The sequence below is a fragment of the Pomacea canaliculata genome, linkage group LG1, assembly GCF_003073045.1.
Source record: "Pomacea canaliculata isolate SZHN2017 linkage group LG1, ASM307304v1, whole genome shotgun sequence".
In the NCBI taxonomy this organism is placed as follows: domain Eukaryota; kingdom Metazoa; phylum Mollusca; class Gastropoda; order Architaenioglossa; family Ampullariidae; genus Pomacea; species Pomacea canaliculata.
The window spans coordinates 10,830,831-10,858,334 of NC_037590.1; the positions used below are offsets into that span (position 1 = coordinate 10,830,831).

At 38.3% G+C, this 27,504-nt stretch overlaps 3 protein-coding genes across 3 annotated transcripts; 2 read left to right on the forward strand and 1 right to left on the reverse strand.

Moving 5' to 3' along the window:
* Nucleotides 1–9,517: 9,517 nt before the first annotated feature.
* Nucleotides 9,518–15,418, forward strand: LOC112562076 (DNA excision repair protein ERCC-1-like). Its single transcript, XM_025235075.1, has 12 exons — nucleotides 9,518–9,638; nucleotides 10,232–10,538; nucleotides 10,776–10,923; nucleotides 11,451–11,511; nucleotides 11,729–11,832; nucleotides 11,986–12,085; nucleotides 12,754–12,830; nucleotides 13,095–13,194; nucleotides 13,909–13,980; nucleotides 14,256–14,324; nucleotides 14,582–14,648; nucleotides 14,886–15,418. The coding sequence occupies exons 1-12, from the start codon at nucleotides 9,567–9,569 to the stop codon at nucleotides 14,927–14,929; spliced, it is 1,221 nt and encodes a 406-aa protein (XP_025090860.1). The 5' UTR covers nucleotides 9,518–9,566; the 3' UTR covers nucleotides 14,930–15,418.
* A 1,842-nt stretch (nucleotides 15,419–17,260) lies between these two features.
* Nucleotides 17,261–23,388, reverse strand: LOC112569788 (N-acetylglucosamine-1-phosphotransferase subunit gamma-like). The gene is made up of 9 exons (XM_025247699.1): nucleotides 23,220–23,388; nucleotides 22,826–22,883; nucleotides 22,295–22,441; nucleotides 21,446–21,529; nucleotides 20,728–20,821; nucleotides 19,656–19,853; nucleotides 19,341–19,496; nucleotides 18,549–18,609; nucleotides 17,261–18,378 (listed from the first exon to the last, which is right to left on the reverse strand). The coding sequence occupies exons 1-9, from the start codon at nucleotides 23,296–23,298 to the stop codon at nucleotides 18,335–18,337; spliced, it is 921 nt and encodes a 306-aa protein (XP_025103484.1). The 5' UTR covers nucleotides 23,299–23,388; the 3' UTR covers nucleotides 17,261–18,334.
* A 137-nt stretch (nucleotides 23,389–23,525) lies between these two features.
* LOC112569781 (ribosome biogenesis protein TSR3 homolog) lies at nucleotides 23,526–27,202 on the forward strand. The gene is made up of 6 exons (XM_025247685.1): nucleotides 23,526–23,762; nucleotides 24,085–24,274; nucleotides 25,635–25,828; nucleotides 26,092–26,271; nucleotides 26,506–26,598; nucleotides 26,742–27,202. Exons 1-6 carry the CDS (start codon nucleotides 23,612–23,614, stop codon nucleotides 26,855–26,857), a joined length of 924 nt encoding a protein of 307 aa, XP_025103470.1. The 5' UTR covers nucleotides 23,526–23,611; the 3' UTR covers nucleotides 26,858–27,202.
* Nucleotides 27,203–27,504: the final 302 nt, after the last annotated feature.

Genomic DNA, 27,504 nt, shown 5'->3' on the forward strand with positions numbered 1-27,504 from the left:
CGCCCTCCGTGTGCAGGGACCATCCAATAAAAGGCGATCCAATAAATTAGCACAGTTTATACTCTAATGACGTGTCATCACGCTTACAGCTGTTTTCAACGGCTACTGTTCTATTCACACACGTCTCTGGTCTCCATGGATGCTTCTTTTTTTTTAAAGCTGAAAACTGCGAAGAACCATCTTCCATGGTCATGTCCAATATTTCCAAGAGCATTCGCATCTTCCCCATCATCAGCACCAACACTGACTGCGAAACAGGCACAGGAGTGTATGAAGCCTTCAGCTTCAGAATGAACATTTTATGTGTCCTCTCTTGGCTCCACTAAAAGGACAAATGTCTCTGACACCAGAGAAGAGCTGGAGAGGACACAAATATTGGCCGCGGGAAGGAGACCGACTATACATCCCTGTGTTGAGCATCACGGACACCATCACGACCGGAAAAGAACGAAGGATTATGTGTATAATCAGGAGATGGTGACAGGCAAGGACAGTGGGGAAGAGAGAGAGATGGAGCGAATGTCCTTCAGATTCACTTTTTTAAAAGTATCCCAGTTAAAAATAAATAATTAAATAAACATCATTATTCATGACAAAGAAATGTGAATGCGATGATTTCTGTTGTATTTCCACAAAGAGCTGACTCTAATTCACCCCACGCATCGTCAGTTGGCTTTCTAATCAGTTTTTTTCTCAGGTCAAGAAGAAAAAAACGACCTTTTATTACACAGGTGACTCGTTTTCCAGGAAAGGGGACCGGAAGTGCCGCAATGGCCAAACCCACTTGACATCCATTTCATCCGCTGACACCAGTCTTGAGAGATGTCCAGCTCTCCACGGTGCTATCGATGTGAGGAACGATTGCTACGGGTGACACAAACACAATCACAAATGTACATTAAAAAAATTGCATTTTCAACAAATGCTCTCAGAGTTTATTTCAAAAGTTTGCCATTGTTTTCTCGTTAACCTGGCATCGTTCAAGGATTGCCCTTTCTTATCAACTCATCGGGAAGTGTCCAACGGTGTTGCCTGATCTCTTCCAAACCAAGACTATTTTTTTTTCGAGGAGGTTCTGCCAGATTCCCGTTGTACGTACGTGCGGCCAGCCATACGCGGTTTGCCAGTTTAACAGACTTTCCACCTTGGGAAAACAAAATCGTGCGAAAGAAATGAATACAAAAGTGTGGCATGGCAGTCATTGTGTGTAAGAAGAACAAATAAAGTCGCGAACGCCGGCTGCGATGCCAGCACTCTTATTATCCTGTAGCCCGCTGCTAAACTGCGGCAAGTGGGTGAAGTGCGCATGTCATGTGGTCGGCTTCCTGTCCCTCCTGCCATCTACGGAGGGTGTCTGCTGCTGCCCGTGTCGCAGTTCCAGGCGACGGTAAAGCACATCGCGAGGAGAAATCGCCGCCAATAAACAAAAAGAAACCGGGGGTCGATCGGGTGACACGGAGGGAGTGTAGGGGGGAGGGTCATAGGGAGTTTTGACAGGCACGTGCTGCGCGCTTTGGCTATTTGCAGAGCGGGATGCAGATGTTTGTTACGGAAATTGGTCAAGTATTAATGGACATTAGCGAAGGACTAGGAAGCAATATTGCGTGCAGGAAACTGAGTACTTCGGGGGAGCGGACAACATCATCAGAAAGGAGCCTCAACTGATGTCATGTTGATAACTAAGTGTATCACACGCTGTGTGCCTCATAGTTTTTTTTGTTTTTTTTTACTGATGTAGTACGATCACGAGCAAGAGATCGATGGAGGGAATGGAGGTCCGTGGATTCAGCTAATGCTTCTCTCCCCTACCTTCCATCTCTCACACATCCGTAGGCCTGGTAACACCCGAGTGAAAACTGTCATCTCACCTGTACTTAACACTCAAGTATCGATAACTACAGCACTGGCAACACCCTACGCGAGAACCGTTATCTCACGTGCACTCCACCTGTACTTAACAGTGAAGTGTCGGCGACTACGTCATCCTGTGCACTCCAGGTTTACCATCCCGTTGGCTGCGAGGTGATAACAGACTCGTCCATCCGTCAGGCATGACACACGCACACACGCGCGCACGTGATGACGGCGCTGTATCTACCGAGGGCCATCGATAGGGCCAAGCCAGCAACAGGCGGCGTATCAATGTCAAAACACTCGTCGAACAACGAGTACTCACTCACTCACCTCCCCCACCTCTAACATAATGCAGACATAGCTAATAATCGCAGTTTTCTCCAGAGAGGCAGGAAATAAAGGACAATGATCAAAACGGAACGGACAGATAGGCTGATAGACAGACGGATAGAAGGAAAACAGAGAATGAAGAACGCAGGTATACAAGCGAATGAAAAGACGAGATGAGAGAACAGCCTATTACTTACAAGACTTGCTATCGTTAATCATTTTTCTGCACATTGTTCGTCATCAGCCTGGTCTCCTTACCGCTCTGAGGTTGAAAATCCAGGCAAAAAAGGCTTGGAGAGTTCTCCAGCACGTCTGTAGGTTATCCTTCATCACACAGTAGCACGACATTCTGATCCCTGAGCAGGTAGTCCACGTGGCACCTGGTAGACTAAACTAAGCTAAAGGTAGCTGGCATGTCACAAGTACACTAACTGCGTTCTGTCCTCGGCAAGTGTTAGCTGTCTTTTCTCACATCGCAGTTAGAGGACATGATAATTTGCGTTTTTGGAAACATTGAATATCCCTTTTATCCTGGAGAAATAGCACGCTGCTTGTAAGCATGTTGTCATGGTCGGGTCTAGTCTTTAATCAAGGTCTACACCTGTTGACCACTTCCAAAAGCATTGAAAAGACACTGGAAACACACTGGCGAGCACGCATGTCCGGAAGTGTACTTTGCCTCTGCATACTGTCACACTCGTACAAACTATTAGAAACATGTCTCAGCCTCATTACTAGAAAACTATATATATATATCGTTTTCATCGCACGTATGGACTTCTTTGTCTCACAGCCTCAATAGTTCAATAACATTCCATTATTTCCAACTAAAAGCATGGACAAGGGGTGACGAAGATATACTCCACGTAGTTTGTCCGTCTCAATCACTTTCCGCCTGGCTAAACCTGATGGATTCACAAAAAAATGTCCTCGGTTCCCTCGGTCCTGTCAGCTGTCCGCGCGCCTGCGCGTACCCAGTGTAGCTGCCAAGCGAACTGTTGGACACCAGAAGCAGACGACTCTCTCCGTCTCTGACGCTGTCTTCCAGTTGTGTCTGCCTGCCGTGGCGCCAGAAAGGCAAGAAAAGGCATCGCGGCAACCACAACGAAGCCGCCGCCCTTACTTCAGCTTATTCGTCACTCCTTCCGTCCATCAGCGTCTTCTTTACTTCTGCTTCTGAACCGTTGATTACTGCGGCTGCCACTATCTGTCACACCCACCTCTTCCCACCCGTCCTTACGAACCCTCCCTCTCCCCCCAAAAAAATGAAGGGTTGCGAGTTTGACAAGCTTTGCCACTTTCGGGTGTCTTCCGACATATGGTGACAGGTGCAGTACCCGCTCTTTGCATCAGTTGGGGTGAGGGACGCGCTTCTGACGTCAGAAGAAGTCGCATGTGGCCGCAACCATCTGCTCGCAACATTAGCGCCGCGCCGCGCCGTGCCGCGCGTCACCGGAACGGTCTGTCTTCTCCCTGATGGCGTCTGGAAGCGCACTCCACGCCCGTCCACCGAGCACCCAGTAGCCGCAGCCCTCGGCCACCCTTCTGCCACCACCCAGGCATCGATCCCAAATCAATCAGTGATAGAGAAATCGGCCTGGCTCCTTCCGCAGCTCCCTGCAATTCTTGAAACTGCATTGTCTCATACATCTGTTAACTTCCAGCAGTACATCCATTAACTAAGCAGCTCACCCGGGGTTGGCCTCTTCTCACCTGACAGCCGGCGTCGCTTGTTCCCGATCGAGTTTCTTGCGTTCTGTGCGTCTGTCGAGGTAATGGCTCCACGATTCCCTCGTTTTAAACTTACTGAGACCAGCATCGTCCTCGGAGTCTCCGGTATTTAGGTGTGGCACCACACACCAGCCTCTTTGTTCTCTGAAAGGGAGTCAATCAATAGAAAATAAACCTTGATCAGCGAGTCAACCATCCAGCTAAAGCCAAAGTTTTCACCGGAGAGATTATCCGACCCTTGTACCCAGAAGGATATTTTGTTCTCTTTTTGTTTCCCTTTCTGTTCATTCCCTTTCCGCGGCTTGATTTATGGGTGGCGACTTGAGTTGCCTGTAGTCGGCTGATTGTGCTGGAGGATGTTGAAAACTCTGCTGTCGTCTTTGATCAGCCTTGTCTCATAAAATGAGTGCAATCATTTATTTTGATGTTTAAAAACCTGATGATATCAATTGGAGCTGGCGTCGGGCTAGACGGGTTGATTTTTAGGTTTATAAAGCAGCTCTTCTTTCCATATTAACCTTCTTTTATATCTATAAAGAAATCGGGGTGGGGTGGGGGAAGAAAAAGCGAGGTCATTGTGCTTAATTATTATTTCTTAATTAAATGCTTTTTGTTATTAATGGTTACAAATTATTACGAATAATATTTTGCAGATATAAGTCGTTGTTCGCCTTTTCCAGCCACCGCTTGCCTGGACACTTTTCGTCTCGTTTCTCGACGTCCACCTCGTTAATACCTGCAGTTTGACTCAGGTAACCTTAAATTAGATATCTAGCAGGTGTTACAACTCAAACTGCAGTTAAACGTGTATCCATATTAGAGAAGATAATAGGTGAGAGGCAGCTTCGCGCGCTCGTGAGTGTGTGTGTGAGAGAGAGACGTTGATTAAAGTTAAGCAATTAACAATTAATGCTAATGTGGGAATTCAAGCTCGACAATGCCCAAAAAGCGCCACTCTTCTCAAAGTCACTTTCTTTATAAGATCCCCGAAGCAACTGAAACTTCCATTCAAAGTAATACCTCGTGCAAATAGGAAACGAACAGTCAGTTAACCCGCCGTTAAAAGCCACCTCGAGAGATCTCGACTGAAAGTTCACCGAGAAAAAAGAAGGCAAAAAGTTAGTCAATGATAGACTATCTGCGGAGCTAAACTTGCGACCGGTAGCCAAAACCTTTCCATCACTAGAATTATTCCCAGCCCGTCTTCGCAATTACCACCATTAAAGAAACAGTGAAGTCCCGGGTTAAGATTGATGCTATTGCTGGCCTGTCTTTCCCTTGGCAAGTCTCCTGCACTTTTACCCTGTCTTCACAGCCAAGCAACTCTCCCTTCGTGAAGTCGATAGAAAACTTCTACTCTCTCTCTAGTAATGAACTGTCGAGGTTTTGAGTTTGCTCGTGTGTTCGTGGTCTTGCGGGATAGAAAGAGCAGGAGGAGAGAGAGAATGCTTCACGGAGGTACAAAGAGTACTCAGGTGTTCATTGGCACCAGTCATTCAGAATGAAGCAAGGTTGCGTGCGTGTCACGTAGCACGCCTACTCAGATCATGTCATTAAATAAAGACAAGAACCTGGGAAAACAATCAGTACCTGCCAGGAAAAAAAATGAAATTAAGCAACAGAAATGCAACGACTGCATCCTGACCCAACAATAAACCTTAACCACAATCTGAAGCTGGTTGCTGCAATAGACTGCAGGGGTTCATGGCGAATTGTTTCATGGAAACATACGGGAGGGGCAGTGCAGTGAACACAAAGAAGGATTCCTAAAATCATTGTAAACAACCATCCGAGATATCATCCGCAGATAAATGCATATTCGTAAAAACTGCGGCAAAGACTTTTGATAGAGTAATGATTATGAAATTACTGCAGTGGCGATCTGGTCTTTAGTTCAAGTACACATGTGTCCCTTTCTGTAAAAATTTCCCTTTCTAAAATGCTGTACATGCTGTAGTATTTCTTTCTAACACAACTGCATCAAAGTGCATTAGTGTCTATCTTCCGTCAGCTTCACTTCGAAATTTGCAGATATCTATAAACTTGATAATATATATATGAGACAGAAATAGAATCTGGCTTTCTTGCTGTCTGATACAGATGCAGCTCCAGCAGCTGCAGCAGCGACGAAAGAAAACAAGAAAAAGCACAAGAACAATAAAGGTGCCATGAGCTGAGAAATATTGTCTAAGACAAGACGGATGGAGGAGGGCGCCATGTCATTATAAGGTGTCCAATACTATTTATGCTTCTTTCTGCAGCTTGAGTCTGTTTTGTACTTCAGGACACACACGCACGCATGCACGCACCCACACATGCCTGTCTCCCTCTCTATGATATGCAAACAAATGCACGCGCATGCAAGTGTGAGCTTCATCTCTAGCAGTCGATGGCATGCACAATACGACTTGACAGCTGTCAAAGTCTGTCATGGGTCTCTATCGTCAGCCACTGGAATGGTTCTTCCTCATCCACAGACACAAACCTGCCTCCTTAAATACTCCATCTATAAAGTTGTATCAGTAAATGTAAGTCTGGATTTTTTAAATATATTAAATTTTAAATAAGGTAATAAAACCAAGAAATCCATGTTGAGATAATTATATTAAAGACGAAAGACTTCTAAAATATTATATCTGGTCGTTTTCGTGTGTGCTGCCGTTTTCGTCCATCACAACTAAACAAACAAATTAGTTCGACTTGCTTTCATTTATTTGTCAGGAAAAGTCGTCTAGATTACAAGCATCCGAGGGTTTTGTAGTGAGAAAGAAAGCAGGTGGACTTATTCTCAAACGAGTGCAAAAGGAAGAGGTCGATGGCGGTCGATATAATTTACATGACGCCTATGTATACTCAGCAATGAATCCTGCATTGATAGTCAGCTCTACACTCGAGCCGACAGTCCAGTCAGTTACTAACATTACATTAGAATCCATTACTAACGGCTGAGTTGAATATTTCACTCCTCTGTTATCTGCAATTATTCTAACCACGTTTGTGTGCTTTCAAACAATTCAAAGAAAGTTTGCTGTATTGTCACTCAGAGTAAGTCTGAGTTAAGATTATTTTGACAGACAAACTCGAACTTGCCTAATGTTATTAGTGTGCAATATGGCAAAGACTAACGAAGATATGATTTTAATTAGAGTATTACAATGATAAATGCGTACAAAAATTATGTCTTTATTAAGAAAGATTTCGTAGGGCAATAACCCTATCAAATACAAGACCCTCTGTTCGTGATTATAAGCTTGACTTCCAAAAAGAATGAAGAACTCTTGTGAAGAGCTCCAAAGAACCGATGTTTGATGTCTGTAAAGCCCATTGAGAAGACTAGCATCTTTAAAGCGACAGAATATTCCTGCATTATGTTAAATTTCTATCCACATCAATAAGAAATACTTGTGGTTAGTCATCAAGCTGAAAATCACCAAGTTTGCTCTGCACCTACTTCTGCCTGTCTCGCAAAGTGAGAATGAAAGAAGCTTGTTTCTCTCTCTCCTCCGCCTTGCAAACGATAATAAATTATAACAATCATTTCCTTTCGACTTCTTGCTGACACTATCGCCTTAAGGCCCGTTCTTATGGTCTGCTCACTCAGCTTGTGAGACCTGAGTTTGATTCACAGAAAGGCACATAACACGGTCTTCTCCACAAAGCGCAGCCCACAGAAAGTGCCTGTCCTTGACAGACACAGACAGGAAGCAGTCTTCCATTTGAAGGCAGCCAACAAACTGTCAACAGCAGACGACGACATTATTTCTGACCACACTTTTCAATAGCTCCAGCATTTCGTCTCCAGTTACAGACACCGGTATCATGTCCCACCCAGGAGATCCCTAAGGTTGCTGCGGGAAGAGGTCTCACCGAGGTCCAGATCCGGTCAGCGAGAAATAAGTGAGCCTCTGTACAGGGTCTGTCAGCCTCCTGTCGTTTCCAGACAGCATCATTGATAACATTGTACTATCAATGAAAAACTTGATACTTAAAGCCTTCCACCATGCAATACTGAAAGCATCTCTGGGAAAATCAATTCTTCTCGTTGCCGGCGCTACAAATCTTCCTTCAAGCAGTTAGTACAGGCTGCACGGCACCGCCCACGTCATGCCAGACTTCGGTAATCTCGCTGCCAACTGATATCAATGGCTCAAAACTCTTCCCCGCTAAAAGCACATCCAACCTTTCAAACACTGCAGCCATCAGCACGATGTCTTTTTTTTTTTTTTTAAAGACTATGTCTAGACACTGATGATTGTACCACAGGCTTGATATTTCCCTATGCTAATTAACTCCACGAGTTTGCAATTAGGGATGTGCACGATACAGCACTTGTGGCACTATAGTGTGCAGGCGAGGAACAGGGTCTCAAGCACATGATGATTGACCCTTTGATGGCTGCTCCTCCCTTCCCTTTTGCAGCTGTATGTGCACTGCATTTATTGCCTCGGTCGTAATTCCAGTTCCTTCCGTCCAGTGCTGAAAGCGTGCTAGATGGGAGCCAGATCGATCAGCAAATTACTAATGAAGCTCTGATGTAAATTCGAAATCAGAGTTAATCATGTCGATCGTCAATAGGATATGAATTTTCTGGTCAGAAAGTTGAATTAAAATATTGTTGGAAACAAATGAAGATTGTGTTTAACTCAGATACATGGTTGCCTTTTTTCAAAGTGTGCTCTATCTACTTCTCTGCCCGCCTGCTCACCAGTAAAATTATTCAGAATAATTTAGTCTAAGCGAAAGTTCAATGAGTCTAGTGATTTTAGTTGTCTCTAAATGGAAAAAAAAAATGCTCATCGTTTTACTTACTTATTTTTTTCTGCTATTAAAGCTGACTTGTCGGGTGCTAAGCTCGTGCATAACAATGAAAACTCGTTTTCATTTTTTACCGCTGTCCTTGAGTTCACCCGTGTCTCTCGGCTGCCACCCTTCCATCCCTTCATCTGTCTTCCCTTCTCTCTCGTGTAGAGCCAGATAAGATACTATAAACCACGATAGAATAGATGCATGTACTGTATATTTTTAATTGAGACGTTAATTGTGCAGGTGTGTGCGTGCGTGCGCATGTGTGGTGTGTGTGTGGGGGGGATGTACACGTTACAAAAGGGTTAATACACTGTAAAGAAACTTATGGCTTGACCAAATATAGCAGAATAGTTTTTGTTGATAGCACGTGAAGGATGTTATAAATATCCAAATGGCCCCTGGCAAACAAAAAGAAAGGTTACCCAACCCTTGTTATATAACTGTTACCTATATAAATAAACTAATTCTTTCTCTCCCTCTGTGTGTGCTTTTTTAAATTGTCTTTCTAAAGTAGTTCTCGTGCTCATGAGAAAATGCTACATTAATTATTGTATATCACTTGCACTACGTTTGCGGTGGATCAATCTTGTATAGCTGGTCGAAATCCAGACGACCTAAATCGCGTAGCTCACCAAGAAACCGTGAAGCATTCCAAAAAGTTATGTTTTGTTTACTTTATCATAAAGCAAACTCGGTCCTAGGTATCTTTTTCCAAGGTTTTCGTTGGCTACTTTTGCCCTAACCTGCCACCTCCCTGAAGTGCTCATGCAGCCTTACCAGGGGAAACAACTCCATAAGCGTTTCAGCACATATTAAAGGATAGCATCCCTTGAAAGTCAAAGAACATGGCGGGGAAGAACAAATTTGTCATCCCATCGTTGGAAGAAATGGAAACTGCAGACCAAAAGGAAGCATCAGTATGTCTCCACCATCTCAGAAAACATTCACCTAATTAACATAGTGTTAATGATAAGCAGTAATAAAGAGATTTCATTTTAACAGCATCGGTAAGATGCAGCTGCTGGGATTAGCTGTAGCACTTCAGCAATGTGATTAAATTCTACAAATTACGCAATCATAGTGAAACAACCTAATTTCCTCCGAAACAGAGGCACGTAGGGCCCGGGGTATGTGCCAAAAAGCAACTGTCTTTAAATCTAGGGAACGGAAGATTTTAGGTGTTTTTAATCAGTCAAATTTAGGTAATTCTTTAGGGCAGTTGTGTTTATCTACTTATGATGTGTGTCTTATCTGATCAATGTGGGAAATAATATCAAGGAATGCAGAGGACTTATCTTTTCCAGTAGTTAAGACAATACCTTTGGTGAGGTTATTGAGATTAATCATCAAAGTCAGAATGAAAAAAATTGAGTGGTTTAAAGTTCTTTCGCATTGATTAATTTTAAACTCATGTGGAATGTTTGTAGTTGTTTTACATTACTTTGATAGGCATCTTGTCCAAAAAAAATCCTGATTTTTAAATTTATCCATATCCAATTTGTGATTGCAGGCAATTCCTAGGCAGCTATTTAAGCCAAAAATCTCTACAGCAGTTTCAGATTCTTCAACAGAATCTGCACAGGCTGATGCTTTGAAGTCTTCTCTAAGCAGCCCTAAAAAACGTGTGTTGTCACAGAAAGCTTTGATGTCAATGCAACCACTTTCAAAACAAGTCTCACAGAAGAAATCATCACCAACAAAGAGGGCACAATCATTAACAGCCCATGAACAAATGAAAACAATGCCTTGCAAACAGTCAGCAGTGGCTACTTTTGGTTCAAGTCATACACTTTCAGCTGTAAATAATATCAATGGAGGTAAAATATCTCACTCAATAAATCACTTAAGATTTTACATATGTGTCAGCATAATAACTCTTTTAATATTTTTCAGTAGCCTGGAAAAGCTTTTTGTGGTTCTATATTTCTGGCACATGTTGCTTGTAATGAATGTTACTGTAAATTTAATTTACAAGATCGATAGTCTTGACTGTGTGCTGTAGTCTAGTATTGAAAGTGATGCATCTTTCATCAACCTTCTTAATTTTCTGACAGTAACTTCAAAAGCCAGTGGCCCAGGTGAGGCTTGTATGGCTACTGATCTATTCAATCAGGCTATAGCATCCACAGCACAAGAAACAACCAGGCAAACAAGCAACAATAAGACTGAGCAGAATTCGGGCTTTGATGAAGTTCGATTTGAGTAAGTGTCATTGTCATTTCAGTAATCCTACTTTCCCTGTACAGGACCTGCTCACTGTCGCCCATTGTAGGCAAGAGTGGCAGGCACTGTCAGCTGCCGCCTCTATCCATGTGCTCCCCACAACAACAGGTGCTGGTCAAGGAACAACTGACTGACTAATGTGCCAACAGTTGTAAAACAGTTGCCACAAATAAACTTCAAATGTGTCACAAAGTCATGCATGTATCAGCTGATTAGTGAACCTAAATCTTGACTTTATCATTTTCAGTATTTTCTCCCTCAGCATTTGTTGCACAAAAAATGTATCATTCTTTTAGTATGGATGCCTTGTATATGTTTTATTGTCTGTATCCGCATTCATGAAGAGTATCCACATTAAATCTTTAATCAATGTTCTTTTATTTGAGACAAAATCCTCGATCATCTACTAAATATGCAAAAGTAATAATTACACATTTTAAAAAAATATCTTGTAAGTTATGTCATAGACTATGCTCTATGAAGTATACTTTGGTTTGACTTTTCAGTGCTTTGCCGACTCTTGCAAAACTTGGCAAAACGAACTCTTTGTTGGTCAACCCACGACAGGTACTTTTGTCTTTATAATGATGTAACAATTTTAAATATATTTATAATATAGAAAATATATTTCTTTAAAAGCTTATTTGAATGGTTACTGGCATTTTTTTAGGATTGCATAAAACATGACTAATCAAAGACAAAAGTATCTGTGTTTAAATGTAGTCATCATTTCTTCCATTTCCAATTACAAATATTACACAGTACAACATATATTTTATTTCAGAAAGGCAACCCAATTCTAAAATATGTACGTAGTGTCCCTTGGGAATTTGGAAATATTGTTCCTGATTACGTGATGGGACAGTCCAACTGTGCTTTATTTTTGAGGTCAGTATTCTGATCATTTTTCTTTTTTATTATCATCAGTCCAATTAATGTAGTCATAATCATCAGTTTTAATTGTTCCATTTTGTTTCTTGCCTTTCTGTTGCTCAGTAAACAGATATTTTTTTCTCTGATTGATTTGCTGTGTGTACCCAGTTTAAGATACCACCAGCTTCATCCAGAATACATACATACAAGGCTAAAACAACTGGGCCACAGCTTTGATTTACGTGTGCTACTAGTTCATGTTGATCTGGTAAGAACTATGGACCTATATTTTAAACATTTACAACAAGTAGATATAAAATAATTTATAAACATTTGCAGCTATAAAGCCGATAAAAACATACTGTAGATAAATTTCAAAGTATGACTGGAATATAAACTTTTGAAAAATTCTTGAAATAATTTTAAATTCTTTATTCCTTTTATATTTTAACAATTGTTAATAATGAAGGTTGGTAGTTTCATACAATGCTTTCCTGTTTGGTTCATATGTAGTCTTCTGTGTGCAGCTCATGGAGTTTCAATAACGGGAAATAAACTCTACAAATACAATTACTGTCATGTTTTGCTCTAGAATTACACACTTTTTTAAGATAAGGCTTATGCAATAAGAGATTTTGGCATTAAAACTGTCAGAAAATTCCATTTATGTCCGTTCTTTTACATTAGTAAACAAGAAATGTGAGCAGTTGCACTTTCAGCAAACAGGCTGAAAGAAGGAAAAAAATAGCTTATTTAACATGTTTATAGTAAGGGGTAATCATGATAACAAGAAAATGGAAAGAAAATAACTGATATTTCTATCGTAAAATGGGAAGAAAATAACTAGTTATAGCACTGTGTTCAGAATGATCACTTTGTACGGCAGTCCTTGCTGTTTCTGTACCTTGTGCATTTAATTAGCTGAGTTTCTTGCAGAAAGAACCCCATCATCTTGTTAAAGATCTGGCTAAAATTTGCATTTTAGCTGACTGCACTCTCATGCTTGCCTTCAGGTATTAACTCTAAAATTAATGCCTATGATCTTTTATAAAAAAAATTAGTTTAAAGCTGATTCATTTGTGCTTGCATTAAATAAATTTGATAAATATATGTTTTTTTTCAATGAAGTACACATGTAAGTTCCATTTTAGTAAATTTAGATTGGTAATTCCTATAACTTGATTAATTCTTACCTTTTAATTCACAAGGTTTTTTTAAAAAAAAATAAATAAATAAAGCAAGAATAAAATTACAAACTACATATCTGTTCTTTTCAGCGTAGAAGAGGCAGGTCGATATCTGGAAACCTACAAAATTTTTGAAAACAAGGCGGCAGAAGCACTTATGGAACGGACAGAGACTGATCTCAGAAACCAGGTATTATGCAAGTCAGATGCTTACAGAGAAGATGGAATTTGAGGAATAGTGAAAATAAGGAGGTCAGGGAGGGGATAGGTTAGGATAGATGGGCAGAAGACAAAAAATTTCTGATGCAGACAGTAAATGTTTTGCCAGGTGGAAAGCCTCTAATGCTTTGCTTTCTTTGTGAAGGTCCCTAATATTTAATATTAAAAAGGAATGTTCAAATTCATTTCATAATTCTCTTCTTACCTTGCCTTTGTCTCTGTTGTAACAGTTTGCATGTTTACATATTTATTTCATGAGGCAGATCTTCTCACGTGGAAAATTGATTTTTCACTTTCAGTTGACATTCACTCTGTAATATTAAGAGAAATATAAATAAAGAGGTGTTGTCAGCATCACAACATTTCTGTATTGTAGCCTTTTGCTTTGTACATTATTCATAATGAAAATTAATGTAATGAGACTGATAATTCTCAAAATTGTTTATTTCATTTCTGCATAGATGTGAAAAGACACTAACAGGCTTTTTTAAAAGTCACTTTATAGGATTGTAAAACAAGACAATGCCTGTTGTGTCAGTGATCCTCAGTTTCTAGAAACATAGTTTGGTCAGTCAGAGCAAGACAATATATCCACCTTGTAAAGATATAATTGTGACATTCCTTTGTCAACAGTCTTCAAATGGTAAGAATCTTAAACGTGTTGCACTTACAATGTACATTGTAGGTTTGTGACTGCCTAACAAGAGTGAAGTCTGTGAACAGAACAGATTGTGCTACCCTCATGTCTACCTTTGGAGTATGTATTACTTATGTACTATGGTGAAGCTTTCTATATAAATTATATACAGCACTGTCCTGACAGTGACAAGAGAATTAACTTGATAGCACATCTTTACTTTTCAACTTAACTTTTTACTTAACTGATTGACAGTCTTTTTTTAAAGACATTTTTCCTCTTGTTGCCCATCAAAATATGTTTATAGATAGGATATTTGATTTTTTTTTTTTTTTAATGATCATTCTTTTCACTTTTCTCATTTTATTCTGCCAAGTAAATATTTTTCTATTTAGTCTGTAAAACAGATTACAGCAGCCAGTGCTGAAGACCTATCATTTTGTCCGGGGTTTGGACCCCAGAAGGTTTGTTCAGTCTTCAATATTTTATAATTTCCTAATGAGAGAAACCAAGATGTTTTATAAAGATTTCAATAGTGTCTAGGAAGGCATCATTCAGACTTAACATTACCAGATGCCAAGAACTCCATAAGCAATCTATGTAAAATAATTATGTATATGCTCAATGTGTAGTAAGCATTAAGTTTTTAGAATTATTAGTTAATAATGTGATGCACAGAATAAGCAGAACTAAATAAGCAGAACTGAAATTTCTTCAACAGGCAAAACGACTGCATGACGTATTTAGAGAACCATTCTTAACAGCCAAGAAGCATCTTCTTGAATCTGGTAGGTAGAATTTTCCTACAATAGATTTTCCTAGACTGTTATTTTTATCGTGTTTCTGAAAATGACCAAGAGACATTCAGGTTTTTAATGTGTAAGAACCAGTAGAACAGATCAACTATCTTACTCCAAGGAATCAGTTAAGTTCATAGAAACACACTGTAAGATCATACATGTTTACTTGATCTTTTTGTAAAGCTGCTTTTTTTTAATTTGTAAAATATTTTATTCTCCTTGCAGATTCTTCCTATGACAATCCTAGCCATAGTAAGTCAGCTAGATGATCAATTGTCAATAAAGTCAATAGCATAGAATGAATGTTAATTATGGGCATGCATGTTTATAGACATAAAAATTCAATTGTAAGTTTTAATTTATTTATTAAAAACTATTGTGGATTAAATTTTTAAATGCTGGCTTATAACATTCATTATTTATTGTAATTTATGCATTATCAAAAAATATTATAAAGCCCTGGACCACTTAAGCTGCAGTTAAGGAGTTTGGACCCCAATCACCACGGCTTAATAGTCTTGCACTGTATATGTATATTTACATTCAAGTCACAGTGTGTTTGCACTGGAATGAATTGTTGGCAAAGCTAATGATAATTTATGTCTGTGATAAATTGTAGCTTAATGCAAAATTTATTCACATACTTTTATAGAAATTCTAGATATCATAAAACAATAAATATCAACATAAGAATTTATTTTGTGAGTAAAGATGAATAAACATTAATTACATTCAAATAAAATGAGTCTCAGTGGAAATTTTCTGTTTTGCTATTTCCTTTGATGGCAAATTTAAAGCATTTGAAATAATAGACAGACAACACTTAGGAAGATTGTAAGCTAATTAATATTACCTAGGTTTAGCTGCACATGGTCAGTGAAAATGATTAAGAAAAATATGGCTTTCAAGGACAACCCTGAGAGATTCGAGAGCGATAATTGTACGGAACAATAAAGTAAAGTATTCCTGACAAGAGGATCAGAGAAGAACAGAACTGGTGGGGCAACCATCTCCAACCCAACAAGCCTCCAGGTGACAGATAGCTGTGAAATAAGTTGGGCTTGCCCAGAAAAATAAGTAGTCACAGACCAACTGGCGGTGCTCACAGATACCAGGTAGTGTTGCTATCTCTATAGAATATCACAAGTCCCCTAGACTGGGGTCACCAGGTGAACGTGAGCACCCAAACTCTTGCAAGTCCCCAGTAGCTGAACAGAGAGGAGGAACTTTTTATAACTGCTGTGAAGAAACCAGCTGTGATAAACTAGCCAGGTAGATGGGGCTTGACAGATTTGCAAAATCAACCTGTCTATGAAATTAACCACTCTGATCTGAAATTATATGTACTGGGCCTACTACAGGTATAAAACACAACAATGCAATAGCATTAAATGACATAACCAAAACAATCCCTCGACATGGTGCTCTACCTTTGGTCCTGCCAGGGTGGAAGAGTGCTGAGCTATTCACCTCAATGGCAGAAAGTTGTGGAATCTAGCAAGAACAATGAATATTGAAAAATCCACAATCATACCAATAATACTGGAAATGAATAATGAAGTCACTGCAGGCAAGCATGCTACTGACAATCACATCAATTTCTGGTTATTAGAGGAAGTGCATAGATAGATGCGGCAGCTGATAAGGCCATTGTTGATACATCCCTTGTTTCTCCTCTCTGTATTCGGCACTTATAATCCTTGTTTCACATCTGTAAAGCAGGATGAGTATGAGGAACTTGTACAGATTGCATTTTGTGGTAGACCTGGTGATTATAGCTGTGCCAGACCCTGTGCAGCCTAGCCATTGCAGCTGTTGCGATCCTGACATGTATATATGTCATGGAGCTGGCGTCTTTGGAGATGGTGGTTCCCAAGTACTGCTGACCTCTTAAAGCTGTGCTCCATTATTGTATATATCTGCTTTTCCATTGCCAATGACTGTGACTTTACTTTTGTCAGTCATCTCCATTCCATGTTAGAACTGTCAATCTGTTGCTAAGGTCTTGCAGTTCATTTGTGCCTGCTATCAGATCGATATTATCTGTAAAGTAGTTCATCGGTGACACTGATGTGATTCTGTACTACCTTCAACATGGCTTTGCTTGGGTGGCTTATTGTTTCATAGTTCTGGCAGTTTTCTGTTTCCTTTTTTTTTTTTTTTTTTTTTTTTTTTGGAAGGGATAAGACTGCATCCATTTTTTGCATTCCCAGACTCTTTGCCACAGAGCAGTGATAGCCTTTGTTGTTTCATCCCCACCCTGCTTGAGCAGCTCAGCTGAGACCTTCCTACCTTCAGACTGCCTGCTATTCTTTTGATCTCTTCCCATAGGACCGGTAGGTTCACTGGTTGTTTTAAAGGGTGTTGTATGGAAAGTTGTACAAGTCTTTGCAATGTTCATTCCATCAGTTGAGTATGAGGAGGCTATTGCTGATGAAGTTCAGGCTCAGTTAATCTAATAATAGTCCACTATGCTAAACCAGCTAATAGCAAATCCTGTTACTTAAATTTCTTTGTGTTAATTCTGATTAAATATTGTGTTTTAGCCACATGAACCACCAAGAACTAAGAAAGCCACATAAAACTGGAAACAAACCAAATTTATTTTATAACTTGTATTTTTATTCCCAAAATGATACATTCAGTAGTGCATAGCAACAACGTTGGAATCAACCCACCAACAGCTTGTCTTTCAGTACATTCTTTCCATCAATGTGTGCATTTATAATAATAATAAAGTGAACATATATAGCACCATATCCAGGCCCTAAGGGCAAGTTCATGGCGCTTTACAGAAACACATACATACCCAGATATATGCAACATGCAAAACTGTTGTATATTGGAATGTCATATGAGATAAAAGATATACTGCCAGAAGCTGCTCCCAGCATGCATAATCCATTTAAAAACTAATCCTGACTGCAACTGCTCCTTTCAACACAAGTCCAGTCACAGAGCTGATCTGATAGGTAGAAGTCTTTTTTTGTACTTGCTGGATTGCCTACAGAATGCCTAATTGAAAAACTAAAATAAGTACACAAGCCGTCAGAAGAGAAGCGGTGCAAACTCACCGAAATAATACCTTCAAGGCATTCAACTGTTTGTCTCCTTCATGAGTTGGAAATCCAAACACTTTCATACATCTTTTTAGTGTAGTGCTCAAATTCTTAGTACAGTCATTGGGCTATTAAAAAAATTCTTCTTCTATAAATTGTTTAAACACTGATAATATTCAACAATGTTTTGTGCTTCTAAACAAATATAAAAATGTCCCATAGCCTTGTGGCTGTAAGAACTTTCAACATCAGTGGTTCACCATGTCTAAGGTGTGGTATGTGGAAAGTGGAGCACAGCCTTATGCTTCTGCAACCTTTATCTTCTCTGATATAATCAGGTACTTGTCTGCTAAGCAGATCCTGAGTTGGCAGAGGATTTCCTCCAACTTTAAACCAGCAACATTCTTCTCCATAATTAAGTGCACTAGCCATCAGGCTACAAACTCCCAAAAAGCATTTTATTTATGAAAGCATGTACTTTTTCACCATCCCACCAGAGAACAATGAAGAAGCTCACTGACAAATTTATTCATTATGAAGCTGAAAATCAGAAGAAAGGAAACAATATCCCCTACCTCCTATGAAAAAATAAAAAAAGATGAACTCGTTGGAGAGTTATGAAATAGTTGAATTGTGAGAAACATCTGTGCCATTGCCACCTGAAAATCAGACAAAATTTATGAACAGGGCTTCTGACATTATCATCTGCAATTATTTAAACTTTTTTGGTTGACATTATTCACCTGTGCTGTCTTGGGTGAATATTTTTAACGGCATCAAATTTCCTGGTTAACACAGTAATACATTGAAAGGCTTTAAATAAATGTACCTTCATAAGTTGCCAGCTTCAGTCTCAGCCTCTCCATTTCTTCCTGCAAACGTCTGTATTCCTGTGGATTAAAACATGCAACATGAAAACAAAGTCTGCCAAGATGATGGTGAGATTTTATATTAAATATGTGTGACATTTTATTTCAAGAGTACTAGAAAGAATTTTATAATTATTGTAGTGAATACTCGTGCACATAAACATCCTGAATAAAATAGCATTCAAAAGTGACTTTCGCCATTTGATTCCTTCGTCAACTAATTTGTTTTTGTAATCTATTAATTTTTGCTGCATGCTGACACATCACATGAGGTGCACATAGTTGATGAAAGCAGAAGCAAATTTTTGATCTATTAAAATGAGGATGGCTACTCACTGCAGTATTTACCTTTTCCGAGTCTTAACTGCTTGCCTATCTCAGATATCGCTATAAAGAAAAAACATAAACCAGGCCTCTCTCCCTAAAGCAACACAGTAGTTTAGGATACTGTATAACAGGCGTGTCAAACTGAGGGTCCCCCAAGGGCCATATGGGTCACGTTTGAATTGTCATGAGGGCCACACAAAGGCAGAACCAAAAATTGCCATAATCCTTGTTTTTAAACTTTTCATGAAGGTATGAAAAAGACCCATATAAAAGAATTTATGAATCGCTACAGTGTCCTTTGTGTGGGCTACAGGTGTGTTTGCAATGGGCCCGCAGGCCGCGTATTTGACATGTCTGCTGTATAACCTGACAGGATACAACAAATTGGTAATTCACAATTCACCAAGTTCAATCAGGCAGCTTACCTGTGTGCACTGTCCTAGAGAATAAAATTCTCTATTACGATCTTGATGTTTTTTCTCCTCTGTAGCTTTAGCCTCTTGCAAAAATTGTTGGCGCTGTTGAAGTGTTAGACGTAATCCAGCTTCTTGAAAAATTTTCTCTAAACGTTTTTTATATCCCTAGGTTAAAAAAAAGTATACTTATAAGATCAAACATCATGTTGTAAAAGTAAAATCTTCACAAAAATTGCACTAAAAACTGTTTCAAGCAAAGCTAGTACAAAAAGGAAAGATATAGCACAAAAAAAATCAGTCACAATATACATTTTCTTTTTTCACCTTGTATGTTATTTCCAGACGTCTGTACTGCCCTTCCAAGATGTCCCATTTTTTCCTGAGATCCGAACTTAGGATAGGATAAACCAGAAGTGAATGTGGATGGCACACTAATGGAGTGCTGAATTCCATTTTATAGTGACAGGTCTGAGGTTCTCTCACACTTATTATGTCACTGGTATTTCCACATAAAAATCTAACCTTGAACAAAACAGTTATATGCAAGTAAAAAACCAGAAGTATGTTTTCAAAAACACACTACAAAATGTATTCAATAAAAACTATAATACAACCATCATGATGTCAGTATTCTAAATTCTGGATTGCTTCTGTCCATTAACATTTTTTCTCAGGCATGTGATTTTGTGAGGAAAAAATGCTTCCACCTATATTTTAGGAGAATATGGAGGTGTTTAAAGCAATTTTAGGAGAATAGGAAGAGGTGTTAAAGGGATAAGAAGGGAATAGGGATACAACAGATATGGAGTGAAAGTCACTGTTCTGTGAAGCCATTTGGTGCCCTTCTTTCCAGTTTATTTTCCTGAAGCCCTGCCAAGTTTGCTGCTGTGGTGTGCTAGGTGCAGAGTGCTTCTATAGCGCTGTTTCTAGACAGCCATTTAGTCTTTGGTGTGTGCAATAATTATTATAATGTTAATAATGTGAGTGCACGTCTTCCCTTTCTTAGTATTTATTTACCCTACCTTAGGGAAAAATCTTATAATTATTTAAGAAAAAACAATATCTGCATTATACTTTTTTTAATTTATACATGTTGTTTTTATACTTTAATTATTAGTTTTATTCTTCCAGTTACCTTTCAAAAACATGCAAGTGAAAAACTCATCATTTTGAAATCAAATCTTTTTACACAAAGTTTCACAATTTAAGGATAGCTCAAGTTGAAAATGTAACTAAGTTGAAATTTGCTAACAAGGTGAATTTAAAAAATGCTTTATAATTATGGTTAATTAGGAAAACGAAACAGTGAGACTATCAAGTAAAAGGTATTCCACTATAGCAGACTGTTACTACAATTATATAAGGTCCAGACAGCAACAATAAATATAAATTCTACCTTGATACTCCTATGTATCTGTCCACAATCATCACCATCCTTCATTTCCATTGCAACAAAGGTGTTATTTTCAATCTCCCATTCCTGCCAAACCCTGTAAACAGATTTTTAAATTAATAATGTTTTATAGGCATTTCCAGAAGACATAAAAGCTATTGTCTTCTAACAAAATATATAGTAAAACAAAATAATATCAAGGACCAATCATCATGTTGATCTTGACATACTGTGCAATGTACAGGTACAAAACCATTAATTTAAGCACAAAGGGTAAAAAACAAACTATGTGCATATGGATCACATTCTCCTCTTTTCTAGCAAAAGACTCCTTAATTGTCATTAACCCCGAGCATGACTTTGGCTCAAAATTTTATGTAAACCCTTAACATTTACAGGTAACCATTTTGATCCCAGATGCAGTCTTAAGTACAAGTACCTCTCTTGATTAACTGTTTTCAAAGCATATGCTAGTAAAATGGATGTGAGACTTTTGAGACTTACTGGACTATATAAATTGTATCAGCAGTCCTTTATATGAAACTGTGTTTTATTCACAGGTACAGAGATGTGTCTGTGTTGTGTACTTTAAAGTTCATATATCAAGTCAAAGGGCTATATGCTTGTTTAAGCATCAGCTATTCCCCCAAACTACATCCTTTTCCAGTTGGGACCATGTCATGCAAACTGCCTTCGCCACGATGTGATGATGTTTTCTTACCCCAGAATGCCTTTGAAAGGATTCCAGTGGTATCCTTGTTCATGTTGAGTAATATTCGAGAAAGGGCAGAACTCGTATTTGTAACTGAAACACAATTCATATGTGATAGGGTGACAGCAATGATCGTGATGACACCAGAGGAGAAAGACACTTTATCATTTCAAGCAAACTTTTAGTAACTATAAAAACACATCAATAGTTCCTCTCACCTTTTACAATGTGTTAAAGAACAAACTCATCACTATCTATAACTAGCAAGAGTGCCATCATGCCTCATCTCCAGATCACAAAGATGGGATAAACATTATGTTGCTGCACATCTTTCTCTCTCTCTCTTCCTCTTGCTTGCTCTCTGTCTCACGGGGTACCCTCTGAGATGAAGCTTACATAATTTCCCTTGCATTGTAGATTTATCTGTTTGGAGCCATAGGTAACATCTTGTAATTGGTAAAATAAACATTAACACTAAGCTGCTCCAGAACAAAACACTACATCCAGACATAGTATATGACTTTTTCATGGAAAAAGAATAGTTCTGCAAAATTGGATTAGGACCTGAAAAACAGTATTGATTTGCAAACAGCTACTCTTCCCTACTCCTTTAAAACACATTCTGCTTTAAGTATAAGATTTATGTGTTACCTTCTAATGCAGAAGGAGAATGATGACTGGATGCACTAAACAACACTATGAAACAGCTCAACAAAGACAGGGTTAAAACTATAAAAAAAAAGTAGAGCCACTTGTTATAAATGTATTGCTTAAAAAATTACTGACTGGCATGAAGCTACAATGAATTAATTATCATTATCTTCTGATTAGAAAGAGTAAGAAAAAAAGGAAACCTACTTCTCCAGAATCTTTCTAAAACATCGTCCTGCAAGTTGCGTTAAATGGACAGGACCTGACACATTTGAAGGCTTCACTCTCATCTTCAATTTTTCTTCCTGTGCAGCCGCTGCACCCCACTGCCGATTGTTATTCATGTTGTTGAATCTAGCAAAAAAAAATTTCAATGTTTATTGTTCCCATCTCATGCATGTTGCCCATATGCTAGCAATAAGCAGTCCATAACACATCTATTTATGATTGTGTCTATGTGTGTGCCTTTGGTTATATCTATAAGCATGCAGGCCTGTGTGTAGATATGTATGTGTATGTGTGAATACACACTTGGGCTTGTGTGGTGTGAAGTAAAAAAGTGAAAGAACCACGCAAGTCAACTAACAGATGCAGTTTGAAGCAAAACATCAGTGTCATCAAGAACTTTTACAGTCCTCAATACACTGAACAAATATTACATAGCATTTTCATAAGTATAATTCGAAACAATTTCATTGTAAATAAACATGCTAATCATGCACTCATGCAATTGCTTACCCATAGCTAGAGGGTTCATCCACAATTTTCATGTCAATCAGGTCCTTATTAGCTGTAACTGAACAAAGACAAAATATGAGCATTGCGAAATATTAATTATCTCTGCATGTGCACTAAACAGACTTTTCTTTTTCTGTTTGTGTTCCTCGACCGTCCCTTTATATACAAGACAAATTAAGACAGATGATCATGACATAAGATGATCTTCTAACTTATTAGTGACCATATAACACGATTAATCTGGAAGCACTAGTAAGCAGCCAAACACGTATATGAACCCATTGTGCGTACACAAGAACACAGCTCTCTCATACAAACATTGATCTAAAACTGCTTGTAGTTTTAATGTACACAATTGTTTTAAGTCATCTAATGTGAAACGAAGAACATTTACCTGAAATGTAACAAATATTAAGTATCTGGCATATAACCAAATGGATAATGATAAAGCTGTCAAATTGATGGCGTCTCATTGTCTCAGTCTCCGTAAAAGATTATTGCTTCTGCAATTTTCGCTCCCTCCCATCGTCTGCCGTTCCAGACCAGATTACAGCATGCTGGCAATTTCACAGCAATCATTTATCTTCAAATGTAATCTCAGAAATAAGTCTAATTTAATAAATTTTAATTTTAAAGAAAAAATTATATGAAAAACCATGTCATATAAAACAGTTAGTTGTTTGTTTTTAATAATTACGACAATGCTGTTTGTGGCTTTTAAATTGAAATGGTTTCATCATAGAGAGACTTAAGCACCTTTAGCGTTAGATTAAACAGTTTAAACAAATGGGGCGGAGCAAAAAGGCAGGACGTGGGAGATCTGCTCGGGGAGGCTTTAAAAATAGTGACAGAAAAACTCATCGGTCAGAAAAGTTCAGTGATGTAGAAACAGAACTCGATGGCCTAACCGTGGCATGCAGTTCGTCATCTTCAATTGGTATGGACTACTAACAAATACAGTGCTAGATATATATATATTGCAACCAATCATTTTCATTTGATCAAGATCACATTTTGAAACTCATTTGTTTCTCTTTAGCTTGTTTTCACTAATTTTATTCAGTCTTGTGTTTGCTTGTTACATATTTGAATAATATTTTACAGTTTAAGAATCTTTTATCAGTATACGAGTATCAGTCTGCTCACGAACTTATATCCCCTTAATACTTAAAAACACGTCCATGGTCTGCATCTCAGTTGCTCCCCATTCATTTACAAAGCAACCTGTTCATCTGTCATATATAAGACTTGTGTCTCAGGGACAGATGAACCATTAATTCCTCAAAGTATTTCACTGGCTATGTGGGACCTGGAACATTGTGATCCACGAAAATGCACTGGGCGTAAGCTGAGTCGGATGGGACTAGTACGAAGTTTGCGACTGAATCAGCGTTTTCCTGGACTTATATTATCTCCCATGGGCACTGTCCCAGTTTCACCACAGGACAGGTAAATAATAAAGAATTCAACGAAAAAAACAGGAATTATTGCATTTTAAATATTTATATGTGTGTGTGTTTAATGTCATTTGTAGCAGGAATGTTTGTTTGGGACCCTCCACCCTGAAACCCCTTCTTCCCCTTGACTTGCAGCATGAGTGATGCAAGTGACTCTAGATCAAATTATGTAGCACATGATTTTTAGTATGAGCAGTAGGCTAAATTCAGTGCAAGGATTCGTTTGCTCCATTTCCCTTATTTGAGTTGCAGAAGTACCATTGCACTATGTAAGTGTTCAAGTGGGGCATGTAGCAAAATCCTTCATGATAATATTATTATTATATAATATTAATGAACATTTTTATAGTACTTTTCCAGTGATTTGCTCAGAGTGCTTTACAAAAGTGATAGATCTATTCACATAAATGGAATCACTAACACTATGCACCAATATTCACGTAACCACAGACATACTCATCTTTACAATAAACACACCTGCTCATACACAAGGTAAATGCCGACACACGTTATGCATTCTTTAGGTCAGAACAGGGTCACAGTGAAGTCTCTGTTATGACAAAAATGCATCTTAAGTTTGAACCTCTTCCATTTAGTTTCCCTATTTTGGGTGCAGTCAAAGTACCATTACACTGCTTAGGTGTTCTGGTCAACTGTCAAATGACTTATTGACCTTAAAATCCCTTTTCTTTCCTGTTAATGTTTGGTAACGCACATAGCATTAGGTACTAGAAGATAAAATGCTAGGTATTTGTAGGTAGGACTTAGATGTTGGTAGAATAGATTAAAATTGGTATGAATGTGAGTAATGCACATAAGTCCATTAAAAATGTTACTACCCCTTTGTGTGTGAAACTGAGCATGTGTTGTATATTGGTCCTAGTTGAATAAACAAAATAAACATATAGTCCTTGGGTGAATGAATTTTATGTCATCTTGTGCTTAGTAAGCTGAAAAGCCATTTAATCCAGATCTGAACAATGCAGCAAGGTAAAAAATGCTTTTGAAAGGTCAGCTAAGTGTGGGGGTGCAGTAGATGAAAAAATTCAATGTGAGTTAGATAAGGTAGCTTTGATCTTAGATTGGGACTTCTTTATGCAGTTTTTTTGCCATTTTGTTTTGAAAATCATTAATACAATTTTTTTCAAATTCTTTGTGGTCTGGCATATATATAAGAACATGTTATACACTGATGTTTTAAAGATTTTTTGCATGATTCTTATAGTCCATTACATTGTTAGCTTATAATATTATGTTCTGTGAAAGACAGAGTAACTGACCTGCCTTAAAATAAATAATATAAGAATGGATGACATGGAAATTAAAATTCCCTTCACAACATTGTTGCACAGAGATATTGTCACTTCTGGAGGTATAGCAGTCATTGACTGTTCTTGGGCTCGGCTTGAAGATACACCTTTTGGACGAATGAAGGGAAGTCATCCTCGCCTGCTACCTTATTTTGTTGCCACCAATCCCATCAATTATGGTCGTCCTTGGAAATTGTCCTGTGTTGAGGCTTTTGCTGCAACCTTGTGGATTACTGGTAAGCTTAGGCTGGTGATTTATCTGAAACCAGGTTTTTTTACCACTTAAGCCTTACTTATCTAGCATAAATATTATTTTAAAAATATTTTATGTGCATTCACAAGCACTTTTTAATATTTTGGGGGTGTTAAGCTACAAAATCTTTTTAACTTGAAAGCATTGTGAGATGAAAAAAAATTACAATAAGAAGTATGGTAGACCGAGTAATTTTACAGTGTCCTGTTTTTCAAGAATGAAATTTTACATTGTATTTTGACGCAGGTTATCGTGAGCAGGCTGAGTCAATTTTAGCCAAGTTCAAGTGGGGAACAACTTTCATACAGGAGAACTGTGACTTGCTTGATAGGTATGCTGCTTGCAGCACACCTGCTGACATTACAGCAGCTCAAGAGGCACATCTGCAGCAACTGCAGCATGACCATGAAGAAAACAGAGAAAAAGGTAAAAAGAGCCCAAGACACAAAGGCCTTTCTAGAAGGTTTTGAGAAATAATGTAGAGGACAATGAGTGGCTTAAACTACTTTAAGCCAAATGAGGATACCAGTCAAACGTTTGTTAGAAAGAAAGAGTCATGTCATAGATTTGTTACTTTATGGATGTGCGCATCTCCTATCTGTCATTGACTAAGTAAGTAGCATTAAAACTTTCTAAATCATTCATTTGATTATTTTCCAGATCTTCTTTACATTGACGCATCATTGGATGTTTGTAATCCTAATCGCCCAGTACACGCACAGCACCTACAAGTCTCAGATTCTGAGACGAGAGGTACGTTTATGACACCAGCTATATACATTTCATTACATACTCATTTCCGAGTTTGATTTAAAGAAACATGTTCTTCCTTAGTCATTCAGCATAGCAGTTATGACTTCCTGAAAATATGAATCTGAGCTTTTATTTTTTAACAGTGAAAATGAGGATACTGGTGAGGAAGAAGTTTCAAGAGACTCTGGTGAGGAAACAAATACCACAGAAGAAGATGAAGAAGAATCAAAGAAAAACACAGAATTTAATAAAGATGTGATAACTACTGATGAAGTAAGAAAAGCTGCTTTAGATGACCAGAGACTGAATAAAAACAGCACAACAAATCAAGACATCAGGGATGAAGAGGGTACTTGAGCAAGGAATGTATATATTTAGTGGACTGTACCATTCAAGTGAAGATGTATGTAAGGTGGATGAGCATGTAAACTTTGGTGCTTACTTGGTCAGATGTCATAGATTGAAAATGCTTTATACAGATATGCAGAAAAACGAAGGTTTAGGTTCATTTTTTTTTTTTTCTCTCACTCTCTAATGCAAATGGGAAAATGCCTCCAAAGTCAGTAGGGTCTTTAAAAAAAATAAAATTACTTCCACAAAGCTATTTTTTGTGTTTTGTATTTACAGAAAACAGTTAGAAAAAAAATATTTTGTATTAACACATCATATGTACAGGCTCGCTTGTTGCACTTAGTTGTATGGCTCCTTCTGTGCTTCTGTGGCTGCAATATGTTACAATAAAACATCTTCCCAGAAGGTGGAGTAGGAAAGTGGTTTCTGCTATCTGGGTAGATGTAAGCTCTCTTACAATTATTTTGCAACTAGTGTCCTCTATCACATGCTGTTTAACACTTTCTTGGAGAACAACATGCATCATCATACCTGCATTTCGGTCAGTGGAATGTC

Coding starts and splice junctions, on each gene's coding strand:
- LOC112569781 (XM_025247685.1), top strand. CDS start 23,612: ATGGGGCGGAGCAAAAAGGCAGGACGTGGGAGATCTGCTCGGGGAGGC. Junction 25,829..26,091: donor TGCAACCTTGTGGATTACTG/GTAAGCTTAGGC, acceptor ATTTTGACGCAG/GTTATCGTGAGCAGGCTGAG. Junction 26,272..26,505: donor TGAAGAAAACAGAGAAAAAG/GTAAAAAGAGCC, acceptor ATTATTTTCCAG/ATCTTCTTTACATTGACGCA.
- LOC112562076 (XM_025235075.1), top strand. CDS start 9,567: ATGGCGGGGAAGAACAAATTTGTCATCCCATCGTTGGAAGAAATGGAA. Junction 11,833..11,985: donor AACTGTGCTTTATTTTTGAG/GTCAGTATTCTG, acceptor GTGTGTACCCAG/TTTAAGATACCACCAGCTTC. Junction 14,649..14,885: donor GAAGCATCTTCTTGAATCTG/GTAGGTAGAATT, acceptor TTCTCCTTGCAG/ATTCTTCCTATGACAATCCT.
- LOC112569788 (XM_025247699.1), bottom strand. CDS start 23,298: ATGAGACGCCATCAATTTGACAGCTTTATCATTATCCATTTGGTTATA. Junction 22,442..22,825: donor GATGAACCCTCTAGCTATGG/GTAAGCAATTGC, acceptor TTTTTTTGCTAG/ATTCAACAACATGAATAACA. Junction 19,497..19,655: donor GTCTGGAAATAACATACAAG/GTGAAAAAAGAA, acceptor TTTTTAACCTAG/GGATATAAAAAACGTTTAGA.